The sequence below is a fragment of the Elephantulus edwardii genome, unplaced genomic scaffold, assembly GCF_000299155.1.
Source record: "Elephantulus edwardii isolate Elephantulus edwardi_28Jun2011 unplaced genomic scaffold, EleEdw1.0 scaffold00137, whole genome shotgun sequence".
Taxonomy (NCBI): domain Eukaryota; kingdom Metazoa; phylum Chordata; class Mammalia; order Macroscelidea; family Macroscelididae; genus Elephantulus; species Elephantulus edwardii.
In genome coordinates this window covers 2,794,824-2,821,122 of record NW_006399887.1, presented here as the reverse complement: position 1 = coordinate 2,821,122, position 26,299 = coordinate 2,794,824, and the positions used below count along the sequence as shown (strand labels likewise).

The 26,299-nt window shown below is 38.9% G+C and overlaps 1 protein-coding gene across 1 annotated transcript in view; it reads right to left on the bottom strand.

Moving 5' to 3' along the window:
• Window positions 1–26,299, bottom strand: part of FRYL (FRY-like) — a 174,800-nt gene that overhangs the window by 41,678 nt on the left and 106,823 nt on the right. Inside the window, exons 41-50 of the mRNA XM_006894156.1 lie at window positions 24,802–24,992; window positions 23,060–23,154; window positions 20,785–21,389; window positions 20,424–20,521; window positions 14,120–14,290; window positions 11,147–11,287; window positions 6,746–6,943; window positions 4,313–4,474; window positions 4,086–4,160; window positions 3,600–3,776 (exon numbers count right to left, since the gene is read on the bottom strand). Of these exons, the coding sequence (XP_006894218.1) occupies window positions 3,600–3,776; window positions 4,086–4,160; window positions 4,313–4,474; window positions 6,746–6,943; window positions 11,147–11,287; window positions 14,120–14,290; window positions 20,424–20,521; window positions 20,785–21,389; window positions 23,060–23,154; window positions 24,802–24,992 (1,913 nt within the window). The remainder of the gene's footprint in view (window positions 1–3,599; window positions 3,777–4,085; window positions 4,161–4,312; window positions 4,475–6,745; window positions 6,944–11,146; window positions 11,288–14,119; window positions 14,291–20,423; window positions 20,522–20,784; window positions 21,390–23,059; window positions 23,155–24,801; window positions 24,993–26,299) is intronic.

The window sequence follows — 26,299 nt, the reverse complement described above, 5'->3', positions numbered from 1 at the left end:
AATTAGAATGAACACAGACAAACACTGAAATATACGCTACACCTCCAGGGGAAACTGGTGATTTCTCAGACCCAAAGACTGATTCAAGCTCTGGATAAAGCTTTGTGCAGGAAGCCAAAATAGAATTCAAAACTTTTTTTTTCAGGGTGGGGGCAAAATATATTATGAGAAAGTCAGAGACAGACACTTAAAACAACATTTGGGGGATACACTTTGGCAACACAAACTTTTAGAAAAATCTTCCAGGTATACTTGGATGATACAATGCAAAATTGACTTAAAATATCCACATTCAATTGACAACATAGAGTCACAACCTTCATCTATATACAATGGTTCTGGCTAAATCCAATGGTCTTTTTTGTCTTGGGCTGGTTGTGTGGGGTTTTTCTTTTAAACTATGAATTAGGTTAAAATCAAGACTGCAGCTATCAAAATATAACCTTTGCCAATTTTAAAAGGTCAAAAGGAAATACTACAAATTTCACCCTACTTCAGGGATTTATAAAAGTTATGCTTCTGTTATTCTAAGCTGATCTTCCCTTGTAAGGATATAACTCTTACATGCTTTCTTAAGCCCTGAGATGTGACAAATTACACTGAGTTAGCTAGCTAAATATGATTTATTTATAGCCTTCTACTGAGGAAAGGATTGTCCAGAATAGGAGTTTTCAAAATTTTTTTTTTAAAAGCAGAGAAATATTTTGCTCAAGTGACATTTTAGATGGAAGTCAACAGTGTAAAAAAGATTTTTAAAAAATCTCCATCACCACCACCACCATCAAAGGCCATGGAGCTGCTCTGGTTGAGCAAGGGTGGCCAGCAGCTCTGCCCATTTGACCTTTAGCTCTTCCTCTGCATCCCAGATCCCTGAAGGCTCTGAAGGTCAGAGTTTGAAAATGACATTTTTTGAACACATCACTTCAAATATTATTAAGCAGCATAACGCATCATAATGGAAAAAGGCCTCAATGTATGTTAGGTGATATGTTTAGGCATACAAGGTTGGGGGTAGCTCAGAAGTTTGATTTGCAGCATAAGTACTTCCTGCTACTTTTAAACAAGACTATATGATTCCATGAGCTCCAGTGGCCTGGTTGCACTGTCAACTCAAAGGCAAATGGTTTGAATCCCCCAGCCACTCTGCAGGAGAAAGACGGAAAATCTTTCCTCTAGTAATTAATAGCTTCTGAAAATACACTGGAGGGTCGGTCAGCTATGAGTTGTTTCCAACTCAATGGCAATAAACAACAACATATGACTCTATGCAAGCTTGGGAAAAAATCAGTTATCATTTGATCTGGGTTACTTATGAGTTTGAAATTAGATCCTATCTTCAAATTACTAAGACTTGAAGACAGAAAAATAAACATCTTTAATTCATGGTGACTGAGGTTCTATTCAATAGTCATATTTATTACTGACATTTCTGATTACCAGATGAATTTATACATCAATTACACAGTTCTTTTTCTTTTCTTTTTAAGTAAGTAAAAATAACCTTACCATTTCAAAAATTGTCATAAAGAGCTTAGCTTTAGGAACTGTAAATTCTGAACTGAAAAAAAGTAAATAGCTACAGCTTGGGGCTAGGCAGATAGTCTCTTCTGCCCATCCACTTTCTTGCTTGATTGTGCAAGTCTACTCTAAATTTCTAAAACATGGTTTTCAAATTATGGGCTATGAAATAAAAAGTAGATTTCTAAAACACAGTTTTCAAATTGTGGGCTGTGAAATAAAAAATAGAGACCCATCCTTTTTAAATATAATGAAGTAAAATAGGATAAAAAAAAATCAGTACTCAGAGCACTGCATAAGGATATATTTCTTGAAACTCATTTTAGAGATAGGTGTGTGTATATATATATATATATATACACACACACACACCTAGATGTGGTATTAAAAATGTATTAACACTAATCAAGTAATGTACTGACTACAGTCCAAAAAAAGTTCAAGTCACTGTCCTACATAATGTTGAATAATAATTCTTTCCTGGACTTCCATGAACTGTATAAAATGTACTTTAGAGAATATTAAAATGATGAGGTACCATGCAGTTCAATTTTACAGAATGATTATGTTGTTGGTATGTTCTTTCAAGTTGGAACTGACTCACAGCTGACCCTCAGTGGGTAATTAGAGGTTGAAAATCACATGACAAGAGATTGCCCATCTTTCTCCAAGCAGAGCAGCTGGTGGATTTGAACCCTCTGCCTTTGGGCTGGCAGTGCAACTCCTTACCACTAAGCCACCAGAGCTCCCTAGAATGACTGTATAGAAGCTTATATATCCCCTAGAGCCAGCATAACATCATAAATATGACTTTAAGGCAGCATAGTCATATCTACATAATTGCAAGGGAGGTAGAAACATACTAAAGTGGGCAACCTCATCTTTCCAAATTTGTCTTAAAGGACTATCAGTAACTAAGAGTATCATTTAGCCATTAAGTTCCACACCTCCACTTCCTAGTAGAGTGAATGGAAACACCCCTCAAGAGAGTGGATGTATGTATAAGGGCTATATTAATGAGTTTAATTTATGATAAGACAAAGCTATTTGGTATTACAGTATGTGAGGTTTCGGTAAACAAGCAAATGTAATAATTTTAGAACATGGATGGTTTTTTACCTATATGCTATAAACTATTCAGGTTTAGGAGGCTATGGTTTAGGGCTTGACTGCAAGCATGCAGCTTAAGGCAACCAAGGCTGTATTAGTCCTATTCTCTTTGCCACAGATTGCTTCAGAAGCTGGCATTGTGTTTCAACTTGTGTCATGAGGTATGGGAAGGAGTTTGTGAAAGAGTTCAGGATAATAACTTCTTCATTTTGATGAGGATTTCTAGAAGCAACCTTGATGAATGCCTCACTGCTACCTAAAGTTAAACTGACTTGCACAGAAGAGGAGACCCTCAAGAGTTCCAGGGAAACACACAGAGACCTTACAGAACTGAGTATAATCTCTCACTAAGGACTTCATCAGATTTCTCAGATAAAAGGTAGAGCTAAGCTACCTTTTAAAATAGATTTTCCATGTAGAAAGCATCTAAAATGGATACAACTATTAATATAATCTTGACTGAAATAAATTTAGATGAGAGGGCACTTTGGGTATTATGTGAAATCAGACATTTGGAAGAATAAGAGGTTAGGAATGATACAGGAAAAATCTTAGTCACATGCTTGAATCCTAGGAAAGAATTCTCTAGTTCTGAAGTCCTTCCTAACAGACAATTTCATGACAAGTATTTGATTAATTTTAATGTACTTTACTACACTGCCACACTTTAATGTGTATGTTGATGCAAAACCTTTAGGTCTAAGTACATTTAAAAATAATTTTCTTAGGAAATATATCTTTAAAAAAATAAAGAAATAGAACATTTTATTTTTAAAGCAGTAAAACTGAGTATTCCTCTTCTACTGTGGACTTATTTAGATAATACTTCATCATACTAATTAATTTTAAATTTCAAACTTTTGGTCCTTCCATTGGCTGATGCTAACATGGAAAACTCCACAGCAAGTTCCTACTTCTCCCACAGCTGTGAGTGTTGACTCACTATGATCACAGGAAGCCCATCTCCTTACCTCTGCATCTTCCAGTTCAACATCTAAAAAGTCAAAATCCTTGAAAACTCCAAATTGCTGTTCACTACTATTATCTTCCACAGCTATTTCTTCTTCTTGAATTATGTCTTCTGTTGTGGAAATTAAGCTAGTCTGTTGGTCACCGATTTCCAAATCTTCGTTAGAAGAAAATACAACCTGAATTCGCATCAATAAAAAAAAAGGGGGGAGAAAAAAACCATCAGCTTGTCTCTTTGGATATGAGCCACCACAGGCCTCATTCCAGAAGACATTTACAGCTTACATGGGATCTTCCTGTTATAGTCTAACTGGCTGAATCCCTAGTTAACACAGCAGCCATGTTTCAAACAGGGTCTTGTTCACTCAATACAATTAATAAAGTTCTAGTTAAGGCAATAATTACATATACAGGATGATGTCTACTCCCTCATGGAATAACATAACTTTTAAAACCTTTACATATATACTTAGCTTATGACTACTCACTGATGGATTCTTTGGGAGACCAGATTCCGGACCACAGAGGGAGAGTACATTCATTAACTTTTCTCTTGTTCTCCGCTAAAGCAAATATGTAAACGAAATAGTAAAAAACAAAACAAAACAAAAAGATAAAAAAAATTACCAAAAGGTAAGACAAGTTTGTCAGTTTTCAAATATGCAATAAAACTGACTGCTATATGAAAGTTTGGTTTTTACATTCTTTCATGTACCTGTGATAACTGTGGCCTTTTCCAACTCACGGGAACCAACGCATTAGAATTGGAACCAGAAGAAGTTGAAGAAGTACTTCGAGTGACAGCAATAACTTTGGGTTTTCCATTTCTTCCAGCTGCACTATGTTGGTCACCATATTTATTTCCAATGATTGGTGTCTACACAGAAATGAAACAGGAGTGTGTCTGACTAAAATCTCTCATCACGAAAAGATCTTATAAAATGCTAAGGGTATATCTGTAATGCAACCCAAAAACAGCATGAAGGGGAAAATTACAAACATTAAATAAGATGCCGTTGTTAGGTGCCATTAATTTGACTATGACTCACAGTAACCCCATGAACAAGAGATGTGAAGCTTGCCCTCCTCTTCCTCCAGTCTCACGACCCCTGTCATGGTCATGCCCATTGTTGCAGTCAGTGTTAATCTATCTTTTTTAGAGTCTTTCTCTTTTTTGCTGACCCTCTAACTTTCCCAGTATGACATCTCTTACCAAGGACTGGGCTCTTGTGGTATTAAGGGTTTACTGTTCAAAATGGCTTTTCTAGCCATTGAATTTGACTTTGCCATGTGCATGGGTGGGACTACACAACATGCTAATCTATTCACACAGGGATTGGCTGGTCTCACCATTAAATTGAGCAGATCCAGCAGCATAATTGGAGAAATCTTACCACCAGCAAAGAAACAAGAGCATGTTACTTGTCCTTCAGGACTAGATATTTTTGCACCAGTCAGACTATGGCCAATGGGAACAACAGCTATAGCAGCCACAGTAGAGAACAAGAGGCTTCACATGAGATGGAGCGGACCCTAGGGCTGCTATGCTATTGAACAAGATCTAAAAGCCTTTTGCTCAAGTTTGTTGGAAGACTGTGGATGGGGGAGAGCCGATACTGACATGACAGAGAATTTAGTAATATTAACCTAAAGCTGCATGGCTCAAGGCTGGGGTGCCTGTGAGTACATTTCTAAAGCTTTTATGCTACTAACCTTTCAACTTTCCCAATATGGTTCTGTGTCGTCTCACTTTGGATTTAGGATGCAGTAAAGCAATACGATTAGTGTTGAGATAACTAGAAAGAGGTATAGGAGCGTGGGGGACATGTCTGACCTCATGGGAATTGGTTTTGTGTTCTGATGCTGTTGATGGGGACAGTTCCCCTCTGTGAAGTTGGTAAAGGTAAGCTATAGTTATACCCATATGGCCCTGGCTTTTTTACACCCCTCCTGACAACATGCCCTATGTATGTTAGATAAAGTTTTGCAATTCTTGTCTCTAAAAGAATCGTGGCTGTTGTTCCTCCTAGATTCACTGCTTCTGAGTCAGAACTAACTAACTCTTAGGAGGAGATACATTAGACTTAAGTATATCGATTTCTTTTATGCTTCACATTACTGCTTCAAACAAAATTATTGATGTTGCTGATTACCTTCAAATAAAGCACAACTCATAGTGACCCTATGAACACAAGGCCTGAAGCCATTCTACAACTATCAACATTTATCAAAGTTCATAGAGTTTCCAGAGGCATGTTGTTTAGGGAGTGGATGCCACTCCTGCTGCCAACAAAATAACCTCAATAATACAATTTTCTGATTCTGAAAATTAAAAACCAAAACCAAAATCAGGTTCTACATTGTTGCTGTTGTTATGTACTGTTGAGTTGGGAATGACTCACAGTTCACCATCCAGCAGGATTTCAGAGACAGTCAAGAACATGGGAGAAATTTCTCATTGTTCTCCTGCACAGCAGTAGCTTGTGGACTCAAACCATGGGCCTCTGAGATGGCAGCACACTAGGTTACGAGAGCTCCCTAAATTCTCAGACTTTAGCAAAATTAACAATAAACATACTATCTTAATATACTAGAAGCTGTATATAAATTACAATACCAAGATTAAACTGCATTACATTTATATTTATACATACAATCAGTCTTGGTTAAAATACCTGGCTTTATCTTTCAAACTGAGTTCAATTGTTACTTCCTTCCCAAAAACTTCTCTTGAATGTTGAAAGGAGTTTATATAGGAATACTTTAACGGTCATTCTCTTACCACGATGTTTATTTGCTTGTTTCTCTAAGAATTTATTAAGCTTTCTGCTTGTAGCTACCCTTTCACTCTTCATTTAACATGTTCAGTTCTAAACAGAAAGCTGAAATACTGGAAGTTTCAGTACACGCAGGGGTATCTTGGGAAGAAAGGACTGGTCAATCACTTACCAAAACTTGAGCAGAACACAGTTCTATTCTAACACACAGAGTAGAGGGTTGTAACCGAGTTGCTGAGTTGAGGGTTGCTATGAGTTATAACTGACTTGAAGGAGTTAGGTAATTTCAAACATGGACTAAAAAAATGCACATTGAATGTATGAATGAAAATTTTCAGTAAGGCAAACAGATCAACTCCTGAGCAGCTTACCTCAGATATATCAAAATGAAAGTCTAAGGTTTTTCCAGGCAGCTCTTTGGAGACATTATTAAAAATCTTAGTGAAAGATATCTCTGGAGATCCTATATCTCCTCCATAGGTTTTGGGGATATCATTGGGTACCACAAGACTGGCAGAACGAGATACCACCAGCTTTAAAATGTTGAGAGCTTCCTTCCAATAAGGACTCTGGTTAAAAAAATAATAAACATATAGAAATTCAAATACATATTTAACTAATTTAATAAACACTGCAGTGTATAGAAATATCATTTCATATATTAGTAATTCAGTGTAAAATGTTTTCCATGAGAGCTACAGCAACTATCTGATCCCTCAATTTCTTTTATTTTAAGAAGAAAATGTCTGCTTTGCAAGGAAACCCAATTGTTACCTGATCGAGCCTTACTCTACTATTATAAGATATATGGACCATAATTAAGTGTTCAAGAATTCCCATCCTATGGAATGTCATCCATTACTGGTCATGATTTTTGTTGTTGTTGATTGCCATTGAACTGAGCACAATAGTGACCCTGTGAACAAAAGACCTGAAGCCTTTCTATAACTATCATCACGTCTCAAAGTTGACAGAGCTTCCAGAGGCATGTTTAGAAGTTTAGAGGCATGTTTCCAGAGGTTGTTTAGAAGTGGATGCTTTTATGCACCACTTTCTACAAGTGATCTTAGAAGCGGTTTAAACCTCCTTCTGCTGTTTTCTGTCAGAAGTAATGTAACATTAGCTAAGAGAGTTTTCATTGTACTCTTCTCAATTTGGCTTGAATTTGTTATTATTGCTTTACTTCATTTATTTTTTAATTATCTTCAGCAATCTTCTCTCTCTCTCTGTATATTAAAGAAATAAGATAACCTCTATATTCCGTTAGACTGTCTTTCTTTGGAATGGGCACAAATATGAATCTTGTCCAGTGCATATGGCAAGGCAGCTATCTAACAAATTTCTTGGCACAGACAAGTGCACATAATTGGTGAATCATTCTAATTGGTCTCCAGTCAATTGTGAAGCACTGTTTTCCATCACTGTCCTCAGTGAAGTCTGGACTTCTTCCTTCAAAAATATTAGCTTCTAATCATATACAATCTAATAAAATATTAAAATGTCTACTGTTTTGTTACACTGACTCTATTCTCCTTCTATATTCTTAATTAACATTTTGTTCATCAAACCAAATCCGCTGTTACCGAGTATATTTTACGCACAGAATTTTCAACATTGTCACTCAAGTCTTAAATTTTTTCCTAGTTCTTTTAAGAAATGCCTTTTTATTTTCTAATTCCAAGTTTTATTAGCACATTTCATTATACTTTATCTTCTCAATGTGCATCTGAAGTCTTCTGCTCAGCTCTTTTACCTCATTCTTCCATTTGCTTTAGCTGCTCTTTGTTAAAAATCAAGTTTCAAAGTCTCTTCTGACATTCACGTTGATGTTTTCTTTTCCCTTCTGCCTTTTTAATGACCTTTTGCTTTCATCACGTGTTATGTTCCTGATGGCATTCCACAATTTGCCTGTCTAGCCCTTAGTGTTCACTGTGACAAATCTATTCTTGATAGGGTCTCTAAACTCAGGTGGGACATGCTCACGGTCGTGGCTCTCCTTGATTTGCTTGAGTTTCTTCAGTGCCAAGTTGGACTTGAAAGTGATGATTTGTTCTGTAGTATATTTCCTGATCTTGTTGATAAGGAAAATATTGAACATCTTTATTTTCTCTTTCCACAGATATATTCGTTTGATAACTGCTTATTTTCTCCAATTAGATCCAAAAGTATAGTCATTATTTGTGATGCTGAAAAAAGTTCTTGCAATGACTATGTAGTTGGTCTTGTAAAATTCCACCATGTGATTTCTAGTGTCACTTCTGTTACCAACGTCATATTTTCCAGCTACTGACGTTTCTTTGTTTCTAACTTTCATGTTCCAATTACTATAATTACAATGCATCTTGATTATGCATTTGATGAGTTTTTGTCTGTAAAAGTTGGGGAAAATTCTCAAATTCTTCATCTTTGGCATTAGTGGTGGGTTCCTAATTTGAATAACAATTGTTTTATCCAGTCTTTCTTGTAGGTGCACCGATAACATCCTATGACTAGCAGGATTGTACTTAAGTCTTCAATGTTCTTTTGGCCAATGTACGTGATACCATTCTTCTTCAGTTTGTCATTTCTCAAATAGTAGACTGTACGGCTGCCTGATGCCAAATGATCAGAACCAATTCATTTCAGCTCATTAATGCCTAGGATACTGGTCTTTGTAAATTCCATTTAATTTTAGATGACTTTCAATTTTTCCAGATTCCTAACTTCACACATTCCATGCTTGGATTATTAATGGATGTTTGTAGGTATTTCCTCTCACTCTGAGCTAAGCCATGTCAGTGAATGAAGGTCTCTAAAGCTTTACTCCACCCACATCAATAAAGTTGACTACTTTGGAGGACTCTGCCAGTTCGATTTTGAGTGTCATCCAATCTGAGAGGTTCATCATCTGGCACATCAATGTTCTGCTGCCATTCGTCATGTTTTCACAGGTCTTACTTCCTTTCCCCTGTCAGAGCAGATCACCAATCTTTCTTCCTTTTGTTTTAGTCTAGCAGCTCGGCTGAAACCTGTCCACCATTGGAGACCCTGCTGGTATCTGAAACATGAGTGGCAAAGCTTCCAGCTTTACATCATCATGAAAGTCACCAGAGCACAATAAACCAAGAGACGGATGGAGCCTTGCTCACTGTCTAAAAGATAAACAGAATCAGGAAAGAATCTATTTTTTTTAATTGCGTATACCAGGGATGTGTCCTGTCTCCATACTTTTTCAACCTGTATGCAGAACAGATTATCCAGGAGGCTGGGCTCTATGAGGAGAAATGTGGGGTCAAGATTGGTGGAAAATCCATTAACAATCTGCGTTATGCAGATGATACAACCCTGTTTGCTGAAACTGAGGAGGCCCTGAAGCGCTTGCTGCAGAGGGTCAAGGACTGTAGCCTCCAATATGGACTGAGGCTCAATGTCCAGAAGACAAAGATTCTCACCACTGGACCAATTGACAGCATTTGGATGGATGGGGAAGAGACTGAGATTGTTTACAGCTTTAGTTTGCTTGGATCCACAGTCAACACTCTTGGCACCAGTAGTCAGAAAATTAAAAGACATATTGTGATGGGAAAGTCTGCTGTTAGGGACGTCTCCAAAGTACTGAAGAGCAATGGTGTCTCTCTGGAGACTAAGGTGCATCTGATACAGGCCATGGTCTTTACAATCACTTGTTATGCATCAGAGAGTTGGACAATGACTAGAAAGGACAGAAGGAGAGTTGATGCCTTTGAGCTGTGGTGCTGGAGGAGAGTATTGAGGGTACCGTGGACTGCAAAGAAAACAAGCAGATTCATCCTGGAAAGGGTTAAACTCAGCTGCTCCTTGGAGGCAAGGATTCTGAAGCTTTGTCCATGTTGTAAGGAGGGACTGGTCCTTGGAGAAGGACATCATGCTTGGGAGGGTGGAGAGACAGCACAGGAGGCGAAGGCCCTCTATGAGGTGGATTGATTCAGTGACTGGGGTAATCGGGAAGGGTGTATCAGAGACAGTGTGACTGGCACAGAACAGAGCAGAATTTAGGGCTGTTGTACATAGGGTCACTATAACAACAACAAAAACAACAACCACCTCTAGTAAGTTATTTTGAAGAGTGGCTAAAAATGAATCTGAATTTTCTAACTAAATAATGGAAACACAGTGTAAACAGATTTTAATAACTTTCTGACACTGATTGGCACACAACTTACGGCTAGCAAAGCATTTTCATTTGTGACTTTAACTTTATTAAAGATATATATATATATGGAATAGGCACCAAATAATAGTTGGTAAAGGCTCTCACAGAATTCGGTCATTGATAAGTTGTCACAGTGCTGATGTGCTCAGCAAGGTCTTTCTTACGAGATAATTCAATGGTGAAACTGAGTACAAACTAAGTTGCTCTTCTCATTCACATTTAGATTAAGTGAGATTTTCTCCTTTGTAAGTATTTGAGAGTGTATTACAGAAAAAAGTAAGCCTAAAACATAGTATAGAATCTGGTTAAAAATACAAACATATAATGAAACGAGTCACAATCTCAGTCACAATATCCACAGATGGAGAATGGTGCTATTTGTCTATATACCATTCAATCTGTGCTGAAATGCATACTCATAGGAGTTTTAAAAATGAAAATTAATAATATTATCAGTGCCTACCATTAAGATTGTGCATTCTGTCATTGAACATTGAGGTTTAAATATTCTTGACAACCTATTTTATGGATTACCCATTTCCTTACCCCTTGGACCCTTACGGTGAATATGGCTTGGCAAAACAATATTGTGGTCACTCACCTGCACGTACTTGCCAATTATCTTTATGATTTCCAGATTAAACTGCTTGACTGGGGCAGCGGAAAGGTCAATATGACTCAGAAGACTGTAGATGATCTGTAATAATGACTGCTGCATACTGGATAATCCTTTTTCTAACAACTGCAAGTTACAGGAAAAAAGTATACTTTAACCAACTGAAAGAAAAGTTATTTACATTAATGATGTTAAATATAAAAACCAAAACGGCCTATCCTGTACCATCGTCACCACTTCAGACATACCTGAGTTTATGGCTAGGCTATAAGGAAGGTAGCGTTTAAGAAGCTAAGGACAATGCCTGTTAACGTAATGATTCTTGTTTCAGAATGAATTGGTGAGTTATTTAAAAAACCATAACTGTAGTACTTTTTATCAGTTCATTTAGCTAAACACATTTTGTGTTAATAAAAAGAAACCAATGCTACATGATCATCACCAACAACCACACTCAAAATATTCACACCAGTCAGAACTTAGTAGCTAAATGAACTTACTTTTTTTTTTTTCATTTTTCACCCTGCCCACCCCTCCCGTCCAATTCACACTTCTCTTTGAAAAGTGAAAGAAAAATTCTGTCACTGTTATACAATCCCTTCCAAGGAACGTTGACATTTCTTAATATGAGACTTCATTTTTCTTTCTTAAGTATAAAACAGCATTATTAGCAGTATATTACATGAGGTTTTGGGGTAAATGCGGTCATTTTAAATATATGGAGCTAGTTTTAGTTGTTGCTGTTATGGGCCATCCATAGTGACAATTGCCCTGAAACCTGCTCTATCCTGTGCCAATCTTATTGTTTCTGACACATCTACGCTTATTACCCCCAACACTGAATCAGTCCATCTCATTGAGGGCTTTCCTCTCCTGCGCTGTCCTTCCACCCTTCTAAGCATGATGTCCCTCTCCAAGGACTGGTCCCTCCTTGCAACATGTTCAAAGTATGTCAGATGAGGCCTCAGAATCCTTTCCTCCAAGAAGCAACCTTTAGAATTGTTAATAATAATAAAAGGCTAACTTACATTCTTTAAAAGACTAAGAGCAAAACTTGAGGCAAAAGCATTCTACAGGCACTGGAAAAATACGCCCAGGCAATGGTACACAACAGATATGATGATGCCAGTTACAGATGTTAGAACTCCTTGATTGAATACTTAATAAAAACTCATGGACTGCTAAGAGAACAAACAGGTCCATCCTGGAGATGGTGAAACGAGGCTGCTCCTTGGAAGAAACAATTTTGAAGCTCTGTCTGATATACTTTGGACATGCTTCCAACGAGGGACCAGTCCTTGGAGAGGGACATAATTTTAGAAGGGTGGAGGAACAGCTCAAGAGAGGAAGACCTGGGTTAAGATGGACTTACTCAGTGACTGGAGTAATGGGGGTAGGTGTGTCAGAGGCGATGAAATTGGCTCAGGACAGAGCAGGGCTGAGAGCTGCTGTATACAGGGTCACTGTGAGTCGCAGGCGACTTAATGGCACATAACAACAACAAACAAGAAGCCCTGGTGGTATATTAGTTAATCACTCCACTGTTAACTGAAAGCTTAGTAGTTTGAATCCACTCAGCAGTTACATCTGCTTCTTAGATTGTTGCTGTGTGACGTCAAGTCAGGAATGACTCATAGCTGACCCTTCAGTGATTTTTCAGGTAGTAAACTGCACAGGAGGAGAATGCCCAATCTTCTTGCAGAGTAGCTGGTGGAGTCAAATCATGTGCCTTCAGGATTGCCAATCAGGCCTTTACCACTAGGCCAACAGTTTTCTTCCTTGAAGATTACGACATAAAAACAAATTCTCTGGGGTAATGAAAAACCAATTTGCCCTGTAACTTTCACCCAAAATGTTTATCACCTATTGAGTGAAAACTGATCTGCTCTCTAAATCTCTACCTAATTCATAATAAAGAGTAAAAAGTAAACCAACCAACCCTACGGGGCCAGTTGTTTTCTATGAGTTGACATCAATTTGATGGTACTTCACATTAACGGAAAGCTTTAACGGTGAAATATATGTGAAGCTCGAGTAAAGCCCTGTGTGACAAGACACTGGGTAAAATCAAAGCCAAGGTTAGCTTGGGTTTGTGTTGGCTCTTCCCAGAGGTATTAGTACGACAGAATCCTAGTGACATGCATTCATCCAGGTTACGAAGCTCTCAGGCAGGTAGCTTTCGGGGTCAGCTCACTTAAATATAAAATCAGTGGCAGTCGACCTATCAAAATCAGTGTTTTAAAAATGGAAGGGATAAAACCCGATAACCCACCATGAAGCACTTTTATGATAGTGAATGTCAGTGATTGAGACTGCCATGAACAATATTTAGACTGTGTACTCTGCTATGAATCATTTATATTTTCCGAGTGTTATATTAAGTCCTAGAGGGCAACTTTTTAGAAAAGGTATTCATTAGACATGAAAAATATTCTTGATGAATAGGACTATCTTCTTTTTAAGGTTTTTCTGTGTGCCCACAAAATAATTTACATTTACAGACATGACATTAATTCTTATCTATCAACAAATAAATATTTATGATGCTCTAGGGTTACTTTCTAAAGAATTCCAGTTTTAATCCTTCAAACTGTATTGTTTAGTTGTTGTTACTGTGTATTAGCAAGTTGGAACCGAACCACAGCTGACCCTCCAGCAGGTTGTCAGCAGAGGCAAACTGCATGGGAATGAGACTGTCCATCTTTCTGCTGAGGAGCAGCTAGTGGATTCGAACCACGTACCCTTTTATTGGCAGCATAATTCCTTACCACTAAGCCACTAGAGCACCCTTACTTTTTATTAGGAAACAAATATATCATTAAAATAAAAACATACCTCGCAGGAATGCCTTTGAATGCTGTATTTTATTCTAGAAAGAATTTCAAAGCCAATGACCAATTTTCTAAGGGGGAAAAACGATAAATCATTCTCCAGGATCAAGATCACTAATAACTTTACCTCTGCAAGATAAGTCACAAGACCAAACGTGGTATCTGAGAAGGAGTCGTGCAGGTATCTACACACAACGTTGATCCAGTTGGCACAGTCTCTGGAATAGGTGTGTGTGCTGTACAAACTCATCATGTGTGCGAGGTTGACAAGGGTGGGGCACTTTTCTTCTGCACAAACCTAGGAAGCAAACACAATTATTTCATTTGCTTACAATGAAGATACTGAAGCTGATCTGATACACAACCTGCTTTTCTACAGAAGCTGTATTTATGTATGTCATTAAATAATCTGAATGTGTATCTTCACATTTCATTGTACTCTATTTCAGTATAGTAGAAAAATTAGATAGGAAAAGTGGCGGGAAAAATAGTAAGGTATTTAACCTGTCAAGCACTTGTGAGGTTGCCAAGGAGTATGGCTTTGTTCAGTATAGGGTGTTGGAAAACTATATTTGAAAAAATTTATACATGGTTTTTGTAAATGTTATTATACTGTTCTGTAAAAATAATTTTGTTTTGTAAAAGCCATACATGACTCAGGGCACAAGTGCCCAGTGAGCGGGAACCCTCAGGGATGTTGAGAGTAGGGGTGATTTCCACACACCACTGACACATTTAGGTTGAGCTGCGAGATTGAGGGGAAATGTTTTCGTCTCAAGCTGTCCAGGGAACTGAAGGAGAGCAGTCAGATGGAGAGCTAGCTCCTCAACATGAGAGATACGTTCAAAGGACTTCATCAGACCTCTGATAAAACTGAGGTGTACATATCTCCAATGGATGATGAGCTATATGGACTTGTAAACCAATTCATCTTCAGACACTAACCGAAAGTTCCAAGATCTAGGCAATTTTTTAAAGAGTCACTTAAAAATTATTTTCATCTATCAGCCATCCTCTAGTAGTTAATGGAATACAAACCAACACACGTTTTAGTAGTAGTACTGATCCAAAGCGCATTTTCAGTTTGCTCCTGAGGTTATAGATCAAGATGGTTTCCTGGCCTAGTTTGAAAGATAAACAGCAATGCAGAACTAGAAAAGGCCACTCTGGTCTTACACCCTTACCCGGAATAAAGAACTAACCAACTGCCATCAATCTGATTGAGTTATGGTGACCCCACGTATTCAGTAGAACTCAAGAGATTTTCAGTAGCTGTCTTTTCAGCAGTAAATTGCAAGCCCTTCATCTTTGTATGTAGAATTAAGCCACCAATTTTGGTTTAACAGCTGAGAGCTAAACCATTTATGGCAGCCAGGAGCCTTTATCAAGGACTAGCCTTATATTATTTGCCATTTTTCCTTTTTGGAAACATAGCAACAACAACAAGCAGAGTATATATTTTCAACTTTCACATGGTTTTAGCGTAGAAGACAATGAATATGTTTAGAGACCCAGACAACTAGTGGTTTGTGTTAAGAAAGTATACAACACTATGTAGAGACAGCCTAGCACCTTGGAAGTTATCCTGTAAAATGATTACTCAATCACACTCATAGTAGTCGAGTTGGAAGCAACTCAAAGCTGACCCTCTAACAGGTTTTCAGAAGATATAAATCACACAGGAGTAGACTGCCCATCTTTCTCCCTCAGAGCAGCTGGTGGACTCAAACTGCTTACCTGCAGGTTGGCAGCATAACTCCTTAACCACTAGGCCACCAGAGGTCCCTAAAATCATAAAAGTAGCTGGGGTTTTTTTTTTACATTAGTTTTTCATCCACCAAACAGGCTTGAGGAAGAAAAAGTGTCATTTGGCTGATATGCTCTTTGCCTTTATTTGTATTTAAAAATGTAATAATTTGGAAAATTCGTTTTTTAAAAAAAATCACATAAATGTCCATTTTCTTTAAAATATAATTTTTCTAAAGAATATAATGGATATGCAATATCATGTTGTTGTTATGTGCCATCGAGTCGCAGGTGACTCATAGGGGCCCTATATACAACAGCCCTTAACCCTGCTCTGTTCTGTGCCAGACTCAGTCTCCGACACACCTACCCCAATTACCCCAGTCACTGAATCAATCCACCTCTAGAGGGTCTTCCGCTCTTGTGCTGTCCCTCCACCCTCCCAAGCATGATGTCCTCCTCCAAGGACCTGTCCCTCCTTACAACATATCCAAAGTATGACAGATGGAGCCCCAGAATCCTTGCCACCAAGGAGCAGCCTGGTTTAACCCTCCCCAGGATGAATCTGTTTATTTTCTTGGCAGTCCATGGTACATTCAATACTCTTCTCCAGCACCACAGCTCAAAGGCATCAATTCTCCTTCTATCCTCCTTAGTCATTGTCCAACTCTCTGATGCATAACAAGTGATTACCAAGACCACAGCCTGTATCAGACGCACCTTAGTCTCCAGAGTGACCCCATTGTTCTTCAGTACCCGAGAGGTCTCTAACAGCAGACTTTCCCATTGCAATAAGTCTTTTAATTTCCTGGCTACTGGTGCCAAGAGTGTTGACTGTGGAATGCAATATCATAAGGAATATTATCTCCTAACGGTTGATTTTAAAAAGCACAACAAACAAAACCACTCCTATATTTTAAGAGAGAAATAAATTCCCTAGAATATGTGCTGTGAAGTTTACAACAGAAAATGTAATATTGGAAGTTTTGAATTATCAGGTAAAACATGACAGAAAAGAGAGGGTGTTTTTTAACACACTTTTGTTAGCATACTATTTTTTGCCATAATGACTAGCTAACGAGGACAATATTTGTCTTAAGTGCTGCCTCCTGTTGAAATTCTGTGCTCCCCAAGTGCACACACAGTACAACCAGGGATATTTGCATAATGAGGAAGCACATAATGGCACAAAATTACTCTCAACATTTCTGAGTGAGGGAATAATTAAGAAATCAATTTAATCCCCATCCTGTTGGCTGCTAAAAGCATACAGAGAGGGAACCTTTGTGTGTAGCTCAAAGAAAACAGATTTAAAAACCCAAGCTGAGTCACAGAGGGCTAGATTGGATTTTTCAAACCCCAAAATGGTATTTAGGTATTTCCGGGGCCCTGCTGTGACCGTGACAGCAGAGGCTTGACACTCCAGGGGCAGCGGCATTGTTAAAGCCAGGCCAGGCAGCCTGCCTCCCTCACCCCGGCCTTCAGCGGGCAGGTAGCAAGCTTCACGCCTCAGGGGCCAAGCTCAAGTGCGTCTGCAGCACCTACCAGGGGGTTATGCCTTTTATCCTCTTGAAATTCCCAATTACGCCAATACACATTTTTCCCTCATTATTTTCCTTCTCACTCCTAATGCGTTCTAAAAGTTGCTCCCAACATTCTTATAATGATGTCATTAGAATATGAAAATGAAAGTAATTTTAATAAAGTTCTATCTTCTATCACCTTGGGACCACAGTAACACAAGTAAGTGTTGTTAGTGTCTTTTAACCACCACCATTAGGTCAATTCTGACTCATGGTGACCCCTCCGTTGGGTTGCTGAGGTGGTAAATCTGTACAGGAGACTGCCTAAATGTCTTCCGTGGAGAGGCTGGTGGATTTGAACTGCCTACATTTCAATCAGCAGCGCAACGTGTCATGCACTATGCTATCAAGAGCACTTCTGGTTTCTTTCCTTTCTCATTGCTTTCAAGTTGGAAGCTACTCACAGTTGACCCCACTGCCCCCACCACGGTTTCTCATGCTGTAAACTGCATGGGAGAAAATGGCCATCTTGCTCCTGCAAAGCAGGATTCCAACGTGTTCCTTTGGGTTGGTAGTGCACCTTCTTACCCCTAAGCTACCAGGGCGCCCCTATTTCCTATTATTGCCATTTTTATTTGATAAATTAAGATATATTTCCCTCAATGACAATACTAACTTTTCTTCTTTTATATAGAAGCTTTACAAATAGCCATGTTAAGCAGCTCTCTATATCTAATCTATTTAGAAGTTTAATTAAGAATGGTTTCAATATCCTCTTCCTCTTTCCCCTTCGTATTCAAGATTATGAAACTGCTGTGGGTCTTACCCTTCCTTCTCCTCCTGTTCACCCTGGTGGTGGTTAGGTGAAGTGGGAAGGGGGACCCTCCCAAATATATATCAGCCCAACAACAACAAAAAAGAATGGTTTCGATGACACATTCAGTTATGTATTTTTTGTCATTTACTACTGTCATCAACCACAGAATGTAATTCCTGGGTGGTATAAATCGTTAGGCACTCAGGTGTTAACCAAAAAGGGTGAAGATCTGAAGTCCCCTGGAGATGCCTCAGAAAAAAGCTTGGCAAACTTGCGAAAAATCAGCCACTGAAAACTCTATGAAGCATAGTCCTACGCCGACACAAACAGCACCACCAGGAGCTGGAATGGACTTGACAACAACTGGGTCGGATTCCTAAGATAATGACCAGGCTCTTGTTACTGTGACTCAATGCACTGACAGTTGTTTACTCTTTGTTTCTTGTTTTCAGAGGAATTCAGAGATAAGCTTGGCCTAACCAGGGTTGACATCAGGCTCAAAGACAGATTTTTACTTGGCTTTCTCCTTCCATTTTACTGGTTAAATCCACCTCACCTCTTACAAAATTTGCTCTCCCAAAAAAAGCAATTCCAGAGGGTGCTGTTTACTGTTCATTTTTATTGTGAACATCACTGGTTTGTCTCTCAATGCATTTTGCCAGGCTGTCTTCTGTTATTTTTCCTATGTCCCAGTTCACACAGTTTCCCACTGTGTAATTCATACATTCCTATAACTCCTTTTTGTTACTGGTTTGTTTGCTGGTTTTGGTTTTGGTGTGTTGTTTTGTTTTCTTAATTTGGAAAGGAGGCTTTTGTTCTAACACTCAATGATTGACAACAGAAGATAAAAATGAATTATTAAATCCAAGCAGAAGGTAAGCTATTTGAGAGTTCTTTTTTGATTCGTAAGAGAAGAAATAATTACTGATGAGGGAGAAAGTGGTTTAAAAGGGATATATGATTAAATATTATTGTCATGAGAGGAGTCCAGAATGAAGGTAACATAGTGGAGTGGAGTTGGGGGGAGGGATTGTATAACTATTAAAGAATTTTTCTTTTACTTTTCAAAGAGAAGAGTGAACTGAGGGGAGGGTGGGCACAGAGAAAAGTGCAACAATGATTGAATGGAAATCCAAAGTCTCTGTAAAACTTTCATTAAAATGAATAATTAAGAAAGTGTACACATTTTTTTTAAAAAAGAGAAGAAATTATTAAAAAATTAAGTGTCAAAATCACCCTTTAAAATTAAGTTTTAAGAGTTATAAATACTTCAAAGCAGGTATTAACAGATGATCTAAAAATAATTTTAGTTTTCAGAGCTGTAAGATAAGAAAGAAAGAATTGAATAAGGAAAAAACAAATATGAAGCGAGCAGAGAAAGGAGACCAACAAGAAGAATATCTAAAAAAAAAAATTCCTTGGAATGCCAAGAAAACAATCAAGTCTGTCTTAGAGAGGGTGGAACCAAGTTACTCCTTCGAGGCAAGGATTTTGAAGCTCCATCTCATATACTTTAGGTGTGTGGCCATGAGGGATGGTCACTGGAGAAGGACATCAATCTTAGAAGGTTGGAGGGGACAGCACAGGAAAGGAAGACCCTGGATGAAATGGACTGATACAGTGACTGGGGTAATGCGGGCAGGTGTGTCAGAGTCAGTGACACTGGCTCAGCATAGGGCAGGGTCCAGAGCTATTGTGCATAGGGATGCTAAGAGTCAAAGGTGACTCGATGACACATAACAAAAACAAAAACAGAACATTTAGAATCTCTAAATATATTATGCCCACTTCTTCCTCAAGGTAACTCAACTTTAACTTGGATTATTCTTGGTCAATATCTTCAATGTCAGCTTAGAAATTACTTCTTCTAAGGAAGACTTTTTACTTATATCTTCCCAGAATCCTTTGCCTGCCCATTACACTTATTAAAGTGTATCGTAATTTTATATATACTTGATTGCATCGCCCAGAAAAGCTGTACAAGAGTAAATAAATTATTTACTGTTATCTCACCAGTGCATTATCAACAGTGCTAACTCAGCATATGATAATGAAGACGTGAATAAATGAGAAACAGAAAAGTGGAAGACAAAACAGAAAAAAACACAGTAGAAAAAGACTCAGAATGCAGAGAGTGTCAGCCTTCTTAAATAATTTGATTCACTATCATTCCAGTAGTTATGACTTAAATGATTCTTAGCAATCTTTAAAATGCATACAGAGAATAAAAAGTTGGAGGCAAAGTTTACATAGGACATGACAGGAAAATAGATATTCAAGACTCCCCTTTAAATAAACTCCAGAATAATTTCCCTGTAATGTTACCTGTCAGTGTATATGCTTACCTTTGCTATTCGACTAGCTGTTTCTTTGCAAAACTGAGTTGGGCTGTCAAAATGCTGGATTAAGTGAGGCAATAAGCAAAGGATGTTAAGAGGAAAGCCTATTAAAAAAAAGCAAACAATAACCAATTTTATTGCATATTATTATTATTACTAGTTTTAAATCATTTATAGAAACAATTTTCTTTTCATTTCCTGGACCACTGATCCTCTACCTTCACTTTTTTGCATTTACCAAAGAATTCGTGGTCTCTCTTATATAAAACAATATTACAAATGTTTAGTAGATCCCCAGACAACTGATTAATTTACACGTCACTGCATCAATAAAAACCAAGTGCAGGAGTGATGCCATTCACGTCACCTGAGAGCTGGGAAGGGTCCACCAGCGCGTGTTTGGAGACGGTGATGAGCTTGCTGAGGAGGTGCACGGTCATTTCTTGGGTGGACACTGAGGTAAAACCCTTAAGGAAGAGCTGCTGAAGGCCCGGGAAATTATTCCATTTCAATTTGCTCTGAACATTTTCGATCTTCTCTCGACTCTCCGATTTGTCCAAAGGCAGATGGATAAGCAGTTTGTTGAGAAGCCGGAGAGCCAGGAGGTATTCGTACTCATAGTCTGATTCTAGTAAGGACGCTGCTATCCAGAAGATGGTGGCCATCAGGTTGGTCGGCTCAGTAGTGGACTGCACGTCGTACATACCCTTCTCTCTCAGCGAGGAAAGGCTTCTAGTCCTTGCTAAGCTACTGCTGTGGTTTATCCGCCCCTCCATTATATCCAGTGTGTTACTCCGCTGCCGGTCACCCTTCCGGTCACCAATCAAACTCAATCTCAAAGAGTTACTTCTCGTACTACTGTTATATCCCAAGTAACTGCTGTTAATGGGACTTGTGCTTAGGTTGAGTTGTCCAGTGCTTTTCCTGTTAGCTGCATACTTGTTTCCCATGATAGGATCGTGGTATGAGGTTCTTTAAAAAAAAAAAACAAAAACATAAAACAAAGGTAAGATAAGAGGATCCACAATCACCCCCTTTGGGACATTTATTTTACTCCTGAGAAAAATGGTAACTATTATTAACTACAAAACATCTTTTAGTATGTTCTTAAAAAAAAAAGAAAAAGATAAAAGCATACACAAGCACTCCCTTTGATACATTAATTTCACTCTTGAGAATACAGAAAAACTATCATTAGCTACAAAACATTTTTTTTAATATCTGACTTTGTTTTAACAAATTTAATGTAGGACTCTACATTAAAGCAAAAGGTAACCTTTCCTTTGAGTTAGAATGAAGTCTGACTTGAAAAGAAAACTCTGCTCTATTCATCTGCTACCCTTCATATTTGGGATTAGTTTCCATATGATAAGAAGCTGCGCTGGCACCCTGAAGGCATGCAGTTTGAATCCACCAGCTGCTCTGTGAGAGAAGGATGGGCAATCTCCTCCCATGCGAGTAATTGCCTCTGAAATTTCGCTGGAGGGTCAGCTATGCATCAATTCTGATTTGACAGTACATAAGAATGATAACAACAACAACAACGCGTGTGTGTATATGTATATATATATTTTCATGACATGTCCAAAGCAGATCCTTATGTCTTATCTCCAGATCTGATGGTTCTGCCAATAATATGCTATTTCCACAGCCACTCAGCTCAAAAATTGTCTTTGAATTTTTCTCCCACACATCCAATTACCATTAATTCAATGTGTATAAACCAAAAGCTTTTTGTTGATGCCAGGCAGTATAAAAAGTGACAGCAATGTCAGATAAATTCTACTGGAAGAGACAAGTACAAAATAAAGGAAACACTGTTTCCCTCCAAGATGGACTACCACTGCCTAGTACCACAAGTGTTTAGCTCGGAGGGGAAACTGGAGATGGGATTTGGAAGATAATTTGTTTCAGGATAGGCAAAACTGAGAAGCAGGCTCCAGGTTAACACACTGAGCTGCTCATGGAAAAGATGGAGGGTTGAGTCTTGGCAATCTATTTTGAAAAATCAGTCACTGAAAACCTTCTGGAGCACAGTTCTAACCTAGAACACAAGGGGTTGATATGAGCTGGGGTCAATTTGACACCAGTGTAGTTTAAGGGAGAGTAAAGGGGCAGAGGGGCTCCTCCGAAGAGGAAGGACAGTGTGCAAAAATTTAAGGAATCTGAAAGGGCCTGTCTGGAGAGCAATGGGGTGGGGTGTGGCAGGAAGGAAGCTGGGTAAGGAAGTCTGAGCAGCAATGTGGAAACATTTTCAGCCAGCATTGCCGCTCAGTCTGTTATGTTATTATTGTTGTTGTGTACTGTCGAGTCTGAACCGACCCACGGATGACTCTCCAGGAGGGTTTCCAGAGGAAGGTGATCACACGGGAGTAGACTGTCCATCCTTGTCCTGGGGAGCAGCTGGTGGATTTGAACCACATGCCTTCAGGACTGCAGTGCAGCTTTGTGCCACTAGGCCATGCCACTCAAGAGCACTATAAATTTTCATCAATCTTCACTTTCTGAGGTTACGAGTTATCCACTTGATTTTTAAAAAAACACTATTCTCACTACCAATCAAACAATAATACGTAAGTACACGTTTAGCTACTAAAGTTCAGTACACATATATCTATGGGTTGCCTGGTTTAAATTCTTACTGAGAAAGTGCAGAAAGAAGATCATAATGCTTCATGGTTTCGGCTAAAGTATCGATTGCAGATTCCAGCGTGAGAAGCAGCTCAATCACAAACCCCTGCAAAAAACAGCAGCTTTTCATGAACATGTTCTACAGTGAGATACTGCAGTGGACTGCTGGTTAGATTTAAAAATACAATCATCTCCATATTAATATTATTGTTGTTGCTGTTGTTATGTGCCATCGAGTCACTTGCAACTCATAGCGACCCTATGTACAAGAGCCCTAAACCCTGCTCTGTCCTGTGCCAACCTCACTGTCCCTGACACACTCACTCCCACAATCCCAATCACTGAATCGATATTAATAATATGGAATATTAAACTCTTGGGTTACATTATCTAACTGACTGACGAATATAATGATATTACAATTTGCCCAACATTCAGGCTGGAAATCTAAGGGCTATACGTTGAGCCTTTTTCTCATCTCCTAGATGGAATCCATCACAAAATCTTATACTTAAAATATTTAAAAATAAGACCCATCCTACCTTTTTATTATTACCTAGATAGTTTTTAAACACAACCACCACTATTTTAGCCTGGACACTTATCATACCCTCTTAACTGGCCTCCCTTGTCTCCACTCTCACTCTCTTCAGGGACCTATGGAGCTGCCATTTTAATTTTCTGAACCCACACATCCTATCCTGTTACCTTCATTTCAAACCTTCCAGCGGTTTCCCATCAGCAAGAGTGAAATCCAACCTCATTTGGTGGGGAGTTGCACTGTTAATCTAAAGGCTGCGCCACGTGGTGGTGTAAATTCACCAGTGACTTTCTCCCATGGGGAGAAAGACAGGCAATCTGTCTACTCCTGTGCGATTTATAGCTTTGAACATCCCAGGGAGTTGGTTCCGACGGCAATGAGTACTAGTACCCTGGCTGGGTGGGCCCAGCTGATTCGGACCTATTCCTGTACTGACCTCTTGACACTGGCCCCGACTTCCTCACCCACCACACTCTAGATGCTTAATGTTCCTCAAGGAGAGCCGCTGCTTCCGTTTCAGGGCTTCTGTTCTTGATATTCCCGTTCCCTTGGTCTGGATTCCTAGTCCTCAAATCAGCATATGATTATCTGTTCAAAACCACCTTCTAAGACATTCCTCCATAAAACAGCTCCCCTCCTCCTCACCTGTTAGTTTTATAGCATTCATAACGATGTGAAATCGTGTTACATATTACTAATCAATTAATGGCCTGCTTCTCCAGCAAAATGGAAGTTTTCAGAGTGGCAGGCACCTGCCTTGTTCAGTGCTTAGAGCAGTGCTTGGGTCTATGGTAGATATTAGGAAAATATCTGCCTAATAGATTAATTTCTCAACAGATAAAGCTACATCATTAATAGATAGACTGATATAGACTGATGTCCCACTTATCTTAAAAAACAAAGTCCCTGTTCCTTCTCACATTTAACTTAACCTCATCTCTTACCTGTGATTATCCTTAGGAACTACTCAACTATGATTGCGTAAAGCTTTCTCTGACAGGGAAGATATGATTTGAATTAAGTAATATGTTCTTAATTCACATTCAGTAATACACACTAATTCTAAAGCTCTTTTCCTCAACCCATTGGCTGCTTGCTAACATCAGACGTTAAGAACTCTATGCTGGTCTAGCTGCAACCATCCACCTTGGTAACAAGTCCCTTGGCAACCTGTGGCCATTCCAAAAGCCCTGGAAGAAGGTAATGAAATACCTGTGCATCTTCTCCTGGATCCCCAACTGTTTCTACAAGTCTGGAGAGAACATCAGAAAGTGTAGTTGCAGAAAGAGGCTGCTTCAGGGCCCTGAAAATCTGAAAGGATCTCCCAGCGTAGTGGCGCGAAGAGCAAGACAGTGCTGTCTCCAGTGCCACTTCACTAAGATGACGTTCCAAATAAATTCCTTCTGGGAAGACAAACAAGGCATGGAGGGGGCTTTGGTGGTGGTTCTGGAACAGTTATAACCAGCTAATTCAACACTTAGCGCAATGCCTGGCAAACAGGAAGTGCTCAGTGAGTGTTTTATAAGTCAATGACTTTTCTTTTCAGTAACTGGCAACTGCCTTTTACATCTCTCTATCCTAGTCTTCAGCAGAGCAGACCCTGAGAGCAGAGCTTCCCAAAAGCAGCAAGACTGCCACTGTGAAGTGGATACTCTTTTGCTATGAGGAGTTACCCTGTGCAGTCCAACATTTTTCACTTTTAAGTTGAGGTAAAGTTTACAAAATCGTATTAGTTTTTCAGGACTGACATCGGGGTTGAGGGAAGACACAGAAGAGGGGGAGAAATGATGTATACTGCATTGCAACAGATGAGGGAGAGAACTGTTTAAAAGGGATATATGGGTAGGTATTATTGCCATGACAGGAATCCAGAATGAAAGCTGCACAGTGCAATGGACTTAGGGGAAGGGACTGCATAGCAATGAAAGAGTTTTTCTTTTTACTCATCAAGGAGAAAAGTGAACTGGGGGCGGGGGAAGGGTTGGACAGGGAGAAAAGTGCAACAATGAATGACTGGAAACCCTAAGTCTCTGCAAACTTTCATTAAATTCAATTAAAAAAATCATATTGGTTTTTCTATTCAATCATTTCTAGAATTTTGGCTTATAATGTTTAATTATAATTTCATTCAATCACTCAATTTTAGAACACTAATTAGCCTGTAGTAACATCTCTCATCTCTAGTTATTGCTGTTATGTGCCACTGAGGTGGAACCAACCCCATAGCATGGGAAGAGACTGACCATTCTTTAGCAGAGCAGCTGGGATTCAAAACCGTGGACCTCTGGGATTGCAGTGTGTCTTCTTACCACCAGGCTACCAGAGCTCCCTCCCTCTCTATTCACCAAAACCCAACAATAAACACTTCTCCTCCCTCAATTCTAACAGCCAAAAAAGTGTTCCCTCATTTTCCCGAGGTAAAATCTTTCTCTAGTCAAGAACCACTGCTTTAGACACATACATTTAAACTAAGATTTTAGTAGATCAAATTAGTATGAATGTGAATTTTCAGTCACAGCTACCTATGCCCTTTTGGTACATAATCCTTTCACAACACACAATTGTACCTCCATTTTATAATGCCACCATTCATTAAGCTGAGTCCAGAATTTCTCAGATCATATTCTTATTTCCTCTTGTAGTCTCGTGGTAAGGAGCTGTGCTATCAACCCCAAAGCACAGAGTTTGTTTCCACAAGCTGCTCTGAGGG